General features: G+C 38.0%; 1 protein-coding gene across 2 annotated transcripts in view; it reads left to right on the forward strand.

The window, feature by feature from the left end:
- lrba (LPS responsive beige-like anchor protein) overlaps positions 1-15,198 on the forward strand; it is a 346,257-nt gene that overhangs the window by 120,755 nt on the left and 210,304 nt on the right. For both annotated transcript variants that reach the window (XM_036583833.1, XM_036583835.1), the window contains exons 30-33: positions 7,016-7,194; positions 10,477-10,549; positions 11,016-11,149; positions 12,743-12,804. In XM_036583833.1, coding sequence (XP_036439726.1) covers positions 7,016-7,194; positions 10,477-10,549; positions 11,016-11,149; positions 12,743-12,804 — 448 coding nt within the window. The remainder of the gene's footprint in view (positions 1-7,015; positions 7,195-10,476; positions 10,550-11,015; positions 11,150-12,742; positions 12,805-15,198) is intronic.

The following is a 15,198-nucleotide window of genomic DNA, read 5'->3' on the forward strand; positions in this document are numbered from 1 at the left end:
CATAGTGACAGCATCAGCTAAACAATACAGTGATTTATTTATCACATGGTTTTGACTCAGTGCTGTTGACCTCCTGTGTGCTGTCACGTAGGACTCAAGAAAATGTATACATAAGAGGGCAGGATTACACTTATTTTGGTTTTGGTTGTAAATTAAGAGCTTGTTGCATAACTTATGACCACTAAATTACTACTCACAAGTTAATTTTGCTTTTCCTGTCACCAAGTAGGAAAACAACTGCCAAAATATATTCTACCTTACTCTCATTACAAATTAAATTCATGGTGTTGCAGTGTTGCTATGCTACCTTTACTGTTGCTAGGCTGAGAGTAATATATAATCTATGTTGACATTTTTAAGAACAGCCTACTTTAACAGGAAGGGGCCATTTAACTGACCTGCAAAATGACCAGTCACAGCCCTTTGTTTTTAGCACTTCAAGACTACTACAATATATATACATAATGTGAGCACTGATGGACTAGATATGAGCTGTTTTCTCTGACTTTACATCTGCAGGATGGACCAACAAGGTAGGTGTGTCTAATATAGTAGACGGTGAGTGGACACAGTGTTTAAAAACTGTAGAAGCGCTGTCATGTCTGATCATACTAGCATAACACGCCACCACCATGTTAATGTCACTGAAGTGCTGAGAATTAACTATCACTCTAATAATGCCTGCTCCGTGGTGGTCCTCAGGGGGCCCTGAACATTGAAGAACCAGTTGAAATGGGCTAACAAAGTATGCAGAGAAACAGATGGACTACAGTCTGTAATCTGGTAAATTGACCTGAAAAAACAAACAAAAGAGTAGATATGTGTGTGTGTGTGTGTGTATATTTATACACATTATTTAAATCATATATCATTGTTATCTTGCTACAGTAAAAAGAACCAAGAATTGTTATATTGTAACAAGAGCTGATATCTTGTGAACTACTTTTACGAAAAAGGTCATGATCAGCAGCATTTGATTGAACATAATGAAGTATTGATTATATATTGGATGTTAACTCCAATTAATACTGGGCTCCCTTGAGGAAAGAGTCAGGAAATGGTTAAACAAACACACAAAATTACTACTTATTATGTTAATATATTATTATGAAATACTGTATATACATTGGTAACAATTTTGAATATAGCAAGTCTTTGGAAAAAAAAAAGGTAATGTGTAATAAAAACATATTTTTTATTTGATACTTGTATTTGTGTACTCAACCACAAAATTACTCAGAATGTCCATCAAAACTTTAAGGGCAGAACACTTGTGGATTTTTGTGTACACGGAACTGTACATTTTTCAGGTATTTTAAAAAGTAAAGGCTGGTTTTGTCCCCTTGGAAGTTCACAAGGACGATGACTACTTTGTCGATTCTTTATGTAAGATGAGTTACCCCATAAGACTGGTGAGCATTTAACCTTGTAGAAAAATAACAGCACTGCTGTTCATAAAAGTCCCTGCAGCCTGCTCTGCTTTCAGATTGGATTTCTTACCAGCTGATGTTTCAGCTCCTAAATGCACACACAGGATCTCTCTCGCGAAAACACACACAAACAAACTCGTTCACACACCCTGTCAGGTTTCACTTGATGTCAGATTGAGGCAGATTACAGGAAACATGCTGGCTATATGTTGTCAATGCTAACGTTGGTTAAAAGTGCTGAATAATTCAGTGCACTGAACCAAAACCCGGCCACCTCAAAGCTCACAGGCTGCTGTCCGTTCCTGTGCTGAAGGCCAGGCCGCTCTGATTAATTGACAGCGGTGTTGGGTTGGGGCTAAGTGTAGCTAATGGTGTTTTGAATAATTTAAACCGTGGAACAGATGGATGCTCTTCACCTCGACCCCCAGCTCACAGTCCGATCCTCCTGGGCTGCACTGAGCATGCTCAGACTGGACTTTGCTGTGGAGCTCGGCGGGGGAGCAGTGGAGGAAACTGCAATATAAAATGTGCTTTGATTTCTCAAACACTGCAGTGAAAGATGTTTACACAAAATCTCGAGGCTACATGAAGACTGCAACTAACGTTTGTTTCTGTAGTAGATTATCGTGTAGTAATTGAATCAAACCTTTTGATTGTTTGACTTCTTTGGTTCCTCTCTCTTTGCCCTGTATTAAGAATAGTGGTGTTTGGGTGGATAATGCTGGTGTTTGCTTGAGAATGATGGTGTTTAATGGACAGCAAATGTGTTCGGATGGAGAATGTTGGTGTTTGGTTGGAGAATAATGTAGTTTTGATGGAGAATGATGGTGTTTGTTTTAGAAGAGTGGTTTATGGTTCAAAATGGTGTTGTTTGTTGGGGAATGATGGTGTTTGGTTAGAGAATGTTGGGTCAGTGTTCTCAGAGTCTCAGAGATGACCAAAATCTTTGAAGCCCCTCTAGAGTAGGAGCTTTGTACCCATGTAATGGTTGATGCATCTAGGTGAAGTCATATTTTGGGGTTCTTTTTGAAAATGAAAACCATCCCTGGTTGCGTGTTGTGAATGTCTAATCCAGGCATGTCTGCCGTGCCTGGCTTAGCCTCTGGACCACCTCCAACACCACTTTAACTTCTTAAACAGTCCGTCCTGAGCAGTCCTTATCTTAAATCTCTGCAGACTCCTCTGTGATAGCTCCTCCGTCTGAGCACAAAGCCAGTCTCCTTCAGACTGCAGCTGGTGATTAAACTGAGTGCTCCACACACTGTCAGCACCGATAAAGAGGCCACTGGCCCCCTGGAAAGGCCAGCTCTCTGTCAAGGCCTTCAGGAGATAACTGTTCTCTCCAGGAGCACTGGTCTGCTAAAGGAATAGAGCAGAATTCAGGAGGACAGTGATGTTCCACTGGAAGTTTTGGATTCCATTATGGAGGACAGGTCAGAGTCAGAGTAAAATTAATCTATGGATCACAATTACTCTTATTACATGCTGCTCTAACATGAGCCTATAAGTGACTACAAAGTTTTTAAAAAAATGGAAATCACTTGTTAAATTAATGGGTATTGTGATTTTTTTTTCGCTTGTTATAATGAGCAGTAGGGGTGCGGGAAAAAATCGATTCTTAGACGCATCACGATGCGGACGTGAACGATTCTGAATTGATTCACAAATGTCAGAAATCGATTTTCTAAATATTTCATTTATAACATAATGTTGATGGAACGCAAAAGGTGGAACTTGGAAGTGGGGAAGTGCAGCGCCCGGACAGTCTGTGGTGGCACATAACAAAAACACAGCTGGATGAGCGAGAAATCCGACCGGCACCCTCTGCATTAAAAGGTCAGGAGTCGACAACCCAAATGTTAAAATTTTGTCCTTTCAACAAAAATCAAACCAGCTTGGGAGCCACAACATTTATTGTCCAGTATGTCTCAGTATGTGATACTGAGTATGTGATGTCCTAGTATAGGCTAAAAAATATAAACGAAAACGCAGATTTACTTTGCTCTGCTTTAAGCTTTAGCTACGGCTGCTTTCCTCCCATCTCTGCCCGAAAACTTTTCCTCAGAAGTAGATCAGTTAAATGTCTCTCAACGCTTGACTGTTTTACGAGGCTGAAGTCGCTTCTTATTCTCCAGCTTCTTGTTCGAATTTACTCGTTCCACCTTAAATTCTAACTGAGGCGACGAATGTAAATGCGACAGCATTTAAGGTGGAACGGGAGAATTCGAAAGAGAAGCTGACTTCAGCTTTGCCACTTTTTAGTGTGTCTCTCGTTGCAGATTTAACTTACCAGGAAACCAACTGTGGTGCTTATAAATGCGAATAACGCATCGTTGCTACATGACCTGCAGTCTGCACGCCGGTTCTCAGTCGTTGCAAAACAGGGCTTTCGCGCTATGTTGCAAACGTCCCGTCTCAAAGATGCTTTACTGACACAGCGATTTCCCCCCCCTGTCTCTACAACGAGACCAAAACCTAAGTTATAAAATCACTAAAGAAAACGGGTAGAATAGCTGTAACATGTGCTGCGTGGACATCCACTGCCACTGGATCTTATTTCACTGTAACTGCGCATTTTATCGCAGATGAGTAGCAGCAGCTTCTCATGCTCCAAACAAGAACACTGAATGAGAGCCTTCTAGTTCACTTGCCACATCACTTCCATCTGTTTTATTAAAAAGGATATTGGAAGTAAATTCATTATGTATCATTACAAATACTTTGCTTTAAAAGTACCAAGTCACTTTAAATAACAATAACACCGAGTTACTTAGTCACTTTAAAATGTATATTGTCTCTCTATTCTGTGTATATTCTGTGTATATTTTGTGTATATTTAATATATTTCAGTTGGTTTTTCTTGTATTTTTATTTTTACTTATTTATTTTCTGTAGAGTGATTAGCTGTGCCTCACCACAAGCATTTCAATGCATAAATGTCCTGACATGTTGTGCAAATGACAAATAAACTTGAAACTTGAACTCGAAACTTGAGCTCACACAGTTAGAAAATATAAATGCTATATAGGAAAAAAAAGATGCATTGAGATGCATTGATAATCGTTTTATAATCGCATCGCAGCCCTCTGAATCACAATCAAATCGAATCGTGAGGTGCCTAGAGATTCCCACTCCTAATGAACAGCATTCAACAATAACAATAATCACTTGTTGATTTAAATGACGTAACGGAATCAGACGTACGGTAATCAGAATTGTAGAACCCGCAGTATAGATTTGAATGTGTCAGTGCTGACTGGCGCAGTGGAGCAAAGGAGAGAAACAGCGCTTTAAATCTCCGTTTCTTGCTTTTATCATTCAGATGATTTGTTTAGTGTTAAACGTTGACACATCATTGTAGTCATATGCAATCTTTTGTTTTGTTTTCAGCCAAAATATTCTTCCTTTATTTTGTCCTTCAGCCTAAAACCAAAAGTGCTACTTTTGACCATTTTCTTTTGTTTTTTTTGCCTAATTTTCCCCTCAATTTTTTGACATGTCCAATTCCACCAGCTAGCTAGATGTCCCCCAGTCACACACTACTACTTGCAGTAAGAGAGTGAGGACTAGCACTTTATGAACTGCCACTAATGCTATGTAATTAGACAGCTCAACACACTTGGAGGAGAATGTTAATGGCTAATTCTGTTACCTCAGCTAACACATATCATGACACAGAGATAGGGCTGAGGGAGGACACCCCAACCTACCCAGAGAGAGAGATGCAGTCTTTTGGACCTGTGGACACAGATTGCTGTAGCATCACTGGGGATACAAATCTCTTGATGATCAGAACAACCCTGAGACAGGTGCCCCACTCGGGAGCCCCTGCTTTTGACCGTTTTCAGTCTAAATGTTTTGGTGGCCAAAATTTTGGTGCATGCCTAGTTATAACATTGTTCTTAATGTTTCTTAATATTTCTAGATCTTGTGCTGCTAGACAGCACTTTCCCCATAAACAGATGCCAAAATAATTTCCTTTTGTTGGATTACATGAGTATATTGATTCATTAGAAAACTAACTGAAGCTGAAACCGTGATTGGTCAGTATGGAACACTGTCTGATTGCTTGATTAAGCCTTGGTTGAAGGCTTTTTGTCCATATAACAAACCTGTGATATCAGTTTTTCAAAGACAAATATTACAAAATAATGAAAATAATGAATATATAGTGCAGCTGTGTTAAAATTACAAATGGAAAAGTACTGTGATTGGTTAGGGGGCTCAGTTGCACGTTGCATCCATCTGCAACATCATTATGGAAAAGCCCAACATTGCAATAACAGCTGACAAATGATATATCATGCAGGCTTACTTGCTAACTTGCTAACCACACAAATGTCCAAGGTCCAACATTGTCAAAAACTCTGGGCAACAGTTGTTCAATCAAGACATTGGCAATGTTTGCAAAGATTCTGACGTTCATCAGTGTTTTCTTATTTGTGGGTTGTTCTTAGGTAAGAACAGAATCAACAATTCTGCACTTTAAGAACTCGTCATAAATCTGACGTAAACTTTTTCTTAGGCCCTTTCTCAAGAACAAATTTAAGAAAAAACTGGAAGATATTGGTGAAGCCCATTGGTAGTGTATTTTACTGCTTTCTAGTTATATCACTCATTTTTGTTTATTTTGAGTCAGTCCTTGAGTCCTTAAGGAAGGCATTACACAAATAAAAATATTCCTTATTATTACTTGCATTATACCTCATTATACATTTCTAAGATGCTCCACAGTGTCCAGCATTCTACAGCACACTGGATGACCCGTGTAGTGGCTTTTAACGCTCTATAAACCCATAATGCACTGCCACTGGCCTCCGAAGCTCAATCAATCACAAAGTTTAGAGGATTTAGTGACGGGCGCAGGGCGGCCATCGATTGGCTGGAAGATAGATGCTGCCGTTCTGGAATGTTCTTGGTCAGGAAAATGAGCTCTAATTACTCTAACGGAGTAAATGGCCTCCCAGCGCTACGCTAGTCTGAGCTGTGTCTGATTCTAAATTACATTACGTGCTGCATATTTAGCATGTATCATTGTAGCGATCGTTATACAGCTCAAACCTAAAGAGGGCTAATGGGTTTTTGACAGAGTGCCTGATCCACTCCCACTGCTTTCTGCCTGGACATAATCATCTGCTGTTTGGAGCTCAGGTTTATTTACGATTTACCATTATGTCTCCACTCTAGTGGTTTACTTCATGTGGCCGACATTTTATTTTGTTTTAAATTAGCCTGATTTGAGATGAAAGAGGCTATTATAAGCCAAAGCATTAGAAAATATAATAATCTTAAATTAAAATTAGTCCTGGAAGGGTCTTTGCCTCATTGCTATTTTGATCCATTCTGCTATAAAAGAAAAAAGCAAGACTTGTATTTTATTATTTTTTATTTCAACTAAACTGTTTTCTTATATTTATTCATCTCGATTTTCCTATCTATTCTTGCTTGTTATAATCTAATAAATGCTTTGTAACGGTGTGTTTTAGTGATTTCTTGTGTAAAATTGCTTTGCAGCAGTGCTACATCAATACATTATTATTATTATTATTATTATTATTATTATTATGAATCCTTCGTTCTTGTAGAAGTGTTGTTGTGGCGCCCAAGAAAGGAGGAGTTCCATCACCTGCTTCAAGCTCCGCCTCCAGCTCTGCTACTGTCCAGTCAGCTGCCACCGTGCCTGCAGGTGGCACGCCAGTAAACAGCGTGTCAGTGGTGTCAGAAGGTGACTCCACCCACAGCATTACTGTGGAAGCTACTGCAGGTGAGTGTGTTTATACGGTTGTTCTTAGCTGATCCCAAAGTAAAGAGATATTTGGATTTTGAAGTTGGCCATAATGTTTAGCAATATTTAAACTTTCATTTAAACTGGAGTTTAGCCAAGTGTGTTAGTTATTAACATGAAAAGACCACCAAGAAACACTATCAGTGTCAAAAGGAATGTTCATATTATTTTCTAAAAGCTGAATTTAGTGTGCCTAAACATCAGCAGCAAAAAACGATCTTAACATATTTTATTTGCTCTTTTTCAAAACCATATCATCTTATTTTAATCTGAATTTAGTGCAAATGAGGTTTATCACAATGGCATAAAAAAAAAAACCTTAACATTTTTTTTAAATTAACATTTTCTCATTTAAAGCTGAATTTACCCCGCTTATTTGTCAAAAAGCCTAAAGGTAGGAAGAAAATGATGATTATAATGCTGGTTAATACTGCTTAAGTTCAGAACACATGGTATTTTTTATTACAGTTGTTTATGTTATAAAGCAAATCTTAAAATAGAAGAGATAATCAACCAAAATGCCAAAAGACCAGCAGTGTAAAACATTATTTTAAGAAACCATATCATTTTGAGTTATTTGTTTTCTGCTCAGAGACATTTTCAGAAACAGACCTTTACTACAGCAATTCTCAAGCCATCCGAACCAAATGTTTTACCGAGCCAAGCTTTCACAGAATGCTGGTAAAAACGCTGGTTTTTGGATAGCGTGATAGAAAAAAATGTGATTGGTTAGAGGACTCACTTGCATATTGCAGTCTCTCTGTGATATATATCATTAATGAAACAGTTGAGACCACAGTAATGCTTAATAAGTGGAAAATCTGTGTGTATATCTTCTTTCCTTTGTTATTTTTGTGCTTCTGAAACTGCTCACACTCCTCCCTCCGAGAGGATATACCTTTTTTCTTTTTTCCCCACTTCTCTCTCTCTCTCTCTCTCTCTCTCTCTCTCTCTCTCTCTCTCTCTCTCTCTCTCTCTCTCTCTCTCTGTATGAGAGCAGCAGGGCAGGCCCCAGCTGAATAGAGATAAGTTAATTTACTCAGAGCCGTTTGAAGTGGCTACTTCATCTCTATGCTGGAGTCTCTCTGCAGGAACACATGTTGGAGCTTTAAAACGAGCTGCTGTCCTGCAGCCCGGAAAATTCCACACCACCGCCTGTCATTCTGCAGAGTTATCACTGCTCCGAGACACAGCGCGGTGGTGGTGGTGGGGATGGTTTTGGGGGGGGCATTGGTTGTTTGAGAGGGAATATGCATTTTTGTAAAACTGCTTCGTGGCAACTTCTTAAAAAAAAAAAAGCACATAAGATGTATAAAATATTGAAATCAATATTTCGAATAGTTTGAATAATGGACCATGTTTAATTGTACTGGAATATGTAGATATACAAAATGTGGGAATGTAGTGGTAGAATGTATTGCATCGTATTGTATTATAAATCAGATTGAATCGCACTCTAACATTTCAGATCAAATCGCATTGTGTTGTAACATATAGGATTTGATCCTATTTTATTTTAAAGTATCGGCTTGTATTGGATTGCAACAATCTGATACGTTCCAGATTGTAACAAATCAGGTTGTTGCAATCCAATACAAGCCAATGCGTTTCAGATTGTAACAAATCAGATTGTTGCAATCCAATACAAGCCAATACGTTTCAGATTGTAACAAATTATATCATATTCTAATGCACTGTATTGGATTTTATCGTATCAGGTTGTAGCGTATTGGATTATAACCTATATATAGATATAGGATATAACCTATATCAGCTTGTGACATCAGATTGTGTCGTATTGTATTATGAGTTATCAGGTCATATTATAACATATCAAATTGTATCTCAAATTGTATTGTGCTGTAATGTATTGGGTTGTATGGCATTCAACTATAGCGTATCGGATTGTATTGTGACATATCGTATTGTAGCATATTATATTGTAGTGTATCAGATTGAATCGCTTTGTATGGCAACGTTTTGGATTTGGAATCTCATTGTGTTGTATTTTATCGTATTGTAACCCATTGGATTTTATCGCATTATATTGAATCACATTGTTGGATGACGTTTTGGATTATAACGTTCTTATTGTATTGTATTATAACAAGTTGGATTTTATCGTATACGATTTTATCGTGTAAGTGATAAAGTAGACCTGTATAGAGCCTGTCGCGTGCCCAAGGTCGCTTTACGATTTAAGAGGGAAAAAAAGGTAAATAAGAGGGAGTGACCGTAGTATTGTGTTGTGTTATGATATATCGCATTACTTTATATTATAATGTGTCTGATTGGATCACTTTGTATTGTAACGTATCAAGCCGCATTGCATCAGACAGTATCACGTTGTATTGTGACATTTTATATTGTATTTGTTGGGACTAGAGCATAAGATCAATGTTAGATCAACGTTTTTGTTTAGTGTTTCTGTGTTGCTAAGGAAACCAGTCTGAATATATTGAATTGAGACACCATATTATTGTATTAAACTGAATTGTGAATTTTTTGAATCGTTACACCTCTAATAAATAGTATGGATAAAGCAAACATCTTTAAATCAAAGGAATGAATAAGGAAAAATGCAGTGACTGAATCCGGAGACACCAGAGATCTATACACTTACACACTCTCACACACTGCAAATTCATGAATGGCTGAATCATTCTGTCCACAATGCAGTAAACAAAAGGTCAACATTAATATTACAGAGATAGTGAGTTTATTTCTTATTCTCTTATTTGTTTTGTAACTTTTTTTTTCTTAACCGTATTTATGTGTTTATGGTCATGTGCAAAATGCGTGCACCACTGGTCAAATTATGTTTGAAGTAAAGTCAACTGATCCTCTACAGAGAACATACTCCTGCACATTTTATTGCACAACTGCTGTTTATTTACTCAATTTAACGTATTGGATAAAATAAAACTTAAAATGTGGCCTGTGTAAAAGGGGTGTTAAAACTTTTGCATATGACTATGTATTCTAGTGAGACTAAATATAATTGATCCTTTGAGTAATTAATTGATTTTTTTTTCCCCAGTTTTTCATGCCAATGGTGCATGTGTACTCTCAGCTAAGGGTGATTTAATGTGCTGTTGTATATTGTATGATCATAAAACAGCAGTACTGCGTTAATGAGGTGACATTTCAGCAGCTTTGATTTTCAGGCTTTGATGTGTGTGTATGTAATTCTGTGTATGAATATGTGTGCTTGTGTGTAGTGTGTGTAATGAGTTCGTGTTCTGTCTGTGCTCTCCACAGGAGGAGCAGCAGCCAACCTACCATCTGTTCCGGCCCTCTCCCCAACCACCCACTCCACTACCCCCAACATGAGGTAATACATCACATTGGGGGTCGGGAGGTGAAGGCCAAATGGTCTTGAGGCTGGACTCTTTTATAATTTTATTTTATTTGTATGTTTGTGTTTGTTTGTTTTTAAACTAAAGTCAATTAATATTTTCTTTTTTTGGCCTATGTTTGATATTATTTTATTTTCCAGTTATTTATTTATTTGTTTATTTATTTATTGCACAAAATTCTGTCAGTATGTTTAGTCCTTTTTTTCTTTTTTTGGTGTTGTTTTCCATTTATTTTTATTATTTCTTTATTTACTTTATATTACTGACTAATGCATTTAATCTGGTGGCATGGAATAATCAATATCTTGTTCACATAGAACGTAAAAAAACAGCAATTATTTTTCATGTAGACAATCATTTTATTTTGATCATTTCTCTGAGTATCTGATTTGCTGACTCTTTCTCACTCTCTCTCTCTTTCTCTCTCTCTTTGTGTATCAGTATCTCAGAGAGGTTGGAGCACGCTCTAGAGAAGGCTGCTCCATTACTGAGGGAGATCTTTGTGGACTTTGCTCCATTCCTGTCCCGAACTTTACTGGGGAGCCACGGCCAGGAGCTGCTCATTGAGGGAACTAGTATGTGTATACACACCGACACCATTCTCCTGCACCCGGGCACCTCCATTCTCCACCCAAACATCACCATTCTCCACCCAAATGGCAACATTCTTCATCAAAGACCATAAATATCCACCAAAACACCACCATTCTCCATCAAATACTGCAGTTCTCCTCCATATCACCTGCATTCTTCATAAAACACCATCATTCTCCTCACAAACTCTTCATCAAAGACCATTCCCCAAAACACCACCCATCCCCTCCATAACACCAACATTCTCCATAAAACACCACAAATCTCCAACATCACTATTCTCTGCCCAAACACCACCATTATCCACTCAAATGCCACCATTCTTCATCAAAGGTCATGATTCTTCACTAAACACACAATCAACAATCATTCTCCACCATAAAAATTCACCATCACATGTCTTTTACTGTCATATATCTGTATTAATGTGAAAAAGACTTCAGAGTAGAACAGTGTGATGTTTAATCTTAAAATTCAGTGAATGATCAAACATACATACACAGACACCCCCCACCTTTTCATGAAGAGTCCAGTTCCTCTTAATGCTGCTGTTCTCCTCTGTAATGAGATCTGAGCAGTGAAAGTGTCACTGAGTATGTTTTAACTAAGTGATAAGAACAGCACTGTGGGTTTATAGAGCTAAGGGGTCAGAGGTCAGTGTTCAGTGTAACCAGTCAGAAAGGATAAGTCACTCAGGATGTCTGTAAACTCTTTTGTTTTCTTACAGCTCTCTGTTCTCTATGTCTTTTTTGAATGGACAAATAGAAATGATCCAAAATTACTTCTCATTACATTGACATACATTCATTTAATTAAGAATGTTTCTTTATTTTGTAAAAAGGTTTTTTGGGTTTTTTTTTTCTTGTGTAGAGTGGGTGGTGGGGTGGTTTGTCTTGTATGTATCTCTCTCTCTCTCTCTCTCTCTCTCTCTCTCTCTCTCTCTCTCTCTCTCTCTGTCCATGTTTGATGACCCTTGGCTCCTCTTTGCTGGTGCTGTGGATCAATAGGACATATGCTCACCGCACTTTGCCCGGTGTAATACAAGGCCTAAATATGTATTAGTTTACAGTAACATCATGTTGGTTCATTAGGGCCATCAATACGGCTGCCCCCTGCAAGATGGTGTAGAATTAGCTCACCAACACATGCTGCTGCTTTTTTTCCTGTGGTCAAATAAGCAGTAATTCGCAGAAGGCAATATGCTACACTGATTTTACCACAAGTTTAGGGTACTCTAAACTTGAACTCTAAGGGTCCGGTGGCCATAGATACTGAATTGTTCAAGGTAGATAATGAATAGTTCCTAATAAATACAGAATAATTCCTAGTAGGTACTGAATAATTCATGGAAGATACTGAATACTTGATCGTAGGTACTGAATGTCATGTTATATACTGAATAATATATAGTATATACTGCATAATAGATAGTAAATACTGAATAATTCATAGTTGGTACTGAATAATTCAGTAAGTACTTCAGTTCAGTTGATGTATGCCATCCTATGTGTATCAGATGTGTGTATATCGACATTTTATCTATCTCTCTCTCTTTCTCTCTCTCTCTTTTATAGGTTTGGTGTGTATGAAGTCCAGCAGCTCTGTAGTGGAACTGGTCATGCTGCTGTGTTCTCAGGCAAGCTATACATCTCCGCATCCCTCGATTCCTCTATCATTTCTTCCTTCTTCTTTTCACCACATCATGTCACCATTCCCCTCACCTCTCCTGTATTGCTTATTTTGTTTTTTTTTTTCATTTCCTCTGTCCCTTTGTTTTCCTCATTAGTGTAAAATTATTTCCTCTCTTATCTCTGTATAACACCTCCTCTCAGTGTGGACAGAGATGGCAAAGTCAGGGAAAAATGGTCTTTGTATCAGGTTTAAATAGTGCCACTGTGAGTTCAGGGTTAAAGGTCATGGCCCTGGCCGTACAGCCCCCGACCCGGGGTAACAGTCTGTGAGGTGTTCTGAGGGAGGATAATGCAGAATTGCTGTCATTTTGTTATTGATCGAACTCCTCAGGGCTTTGTGTTTGGCTGTGTTGCCGAGTTTATTTAAGGCGGTTCTGCTGTAGATCCATGAATATAAATGAAGGGTTGATAGCAGGTGGATTTGTGTATGGATCAATGCACTTACCAGCGCTAATGTGCTGCTTTACTGTGTTTTTGTGCATGTATGCGTGATTCATTGATTCTATATATATGTGGGTCAGTAGTGAGGAAAGTTGTAAAAGGGTATAGCAGGGCTGCACATAAAATGTTTTCAGCAAGTAACACAGGTGCTAGAAAAGTTGCAAATATTGTAGCTTAAATATATATATGCGTTATAAAAATATAACACTGGGATAAAATATAGTAATATGTCTAAAAAGTGAACTTAAAAAAGTGAGCAGGATGTAAAGGATTTGAAGTTGAGTGTTCATTTTGCAAAATGTGAATTTTGTGAAACTGTGAATTTTCCAAAAATATTTTTTCCCTGCAAAATTGAACTCTCAGGTAGCGCTTTTGTTCGTCTTTGAAAGAGAGAAGCTCATGTATGAAACTCACGCTAACATGATTTTTCGTATGGTTGCTATCACAGATTTCAAAACGGGACACAGCATAGTGTTTACCTAACGATAGAGCTTAGCTTGATTTAATATCTGAGTTTTAGCGTAATTAGTTAATTGTAAAAAAGGAAAATGATTAAGACTAAAGATAAAAGCAAAGACAGTGAGCACAGCCAAAGGTGCCTCAGCCTGTAAATCCAGAGACATCTTTGGGCTGTCTTAGTTTTATCAGCAGGGAAAAATCCCAAATAGTTGGTTAGCTTTACATATTAGTTTACCAAGCAGCATTTGCACGTTTTGTACTTGGTGAAGCCCTTTGTTGACAAACATGTGGGTTTGTTCATTTACTTGATGGACCACAATTACCATAAATATTATAACTGTACACCTCACATGACTATGCTAATTTTGTTTGATATTGCATACAGCATGTTGTGAAGTTCTAGGGTCTTTTTTTGTATTTGCACAAGATTGGTTTCTCCTATATTGTCGCATAGTACAGCCTCCTGTAGATGTAAAAACCTAATTTTGTAGCTTGACCTCCAGTCGAGTCCTGAGTGTACGCCGTTTTTGTTTGTGGTTGGCAGAGGAGTTTTAAAGACTTACCAACGAAAGACTTCCTCATATGCTGTTTAGTTCAAAAATCAACCCATCGGCTGGGTTTTTGTTGTGCAACCATAACTATCCTAGTGGCTGGGTAACCCAAAAAATACCCAAAAAACTATCTGGCACCATAAAATAATGCAATAAATTGTCCCAACTGGCTCAAACCAGGCAGACTAAACAGCACAGCAGTTTTTATTGAGTAGCGTTCTGACTACCTAATATACTCATAACTCCTAACTCAGTTTTATAATTTAAACCTAGTGACATGTAAAGGGACAAATTTACTAGGGCAAAATGTACCTGGTTTGAAATACCGTTGTTTGCCTCATGGCACAGATAAAAAAAAAAAGAAAGAAAAAACATTAAAGATTTTCCCTATGCAAACAGCCTAACTTACTCTAAATGTAGGTACTTTAATGTAAACTGAGTCGTGTGTTACAGTTTCTCATTAGGTTAAATGTGATTTTTGCCAGCATTTCGAAAAAACAATTTACTAGACAAATTTGTGAGTGAAACACTACAGTTTTGCTCTCTTTTGTGTTTAAAAATAACAAAATTCATTCTGCACTCCCTTTTTTCCTCTCTAATTTCTCCTGCGGAGAAGTCACGCCTAGTCACGCCCACTGAACCCCAACACAGAGGAAAAAAGGGGGAAATGACATGCTCTAATGCACCAATTTGTCATTTCTGTCATGCTGTTGTGTAATGCTAATCTAATCAAAGTGGGGAATCAGGGTTCTTCTGGATGTTCGACGGGGAGAACCGCTCTGGGCTGAGCACTGGGTAAGTGCTGATTCGACTCGGACCAGGCTGCTCCGCTGCCGTTGATTACTTCAATAAATCATTTGGGCAAAATTCTCTCACAGCTGATGCAAA

Source organism: Colossoma macropomum, unplaced genomic scaffold, assembly GCF_904425465.1.
Source record: "Colossoma macropomum unplaced genomic scaffold, Colossoma_macropomum, whole genome shotgun sequence".
NCBI classification, from domain to species: domain Eukaryota; kingdom Metazoa; phylum Chordata; class Actinopteri; order Characiformes; family Serrasalmidae; genus Colossoma; species Colossoma macropomum.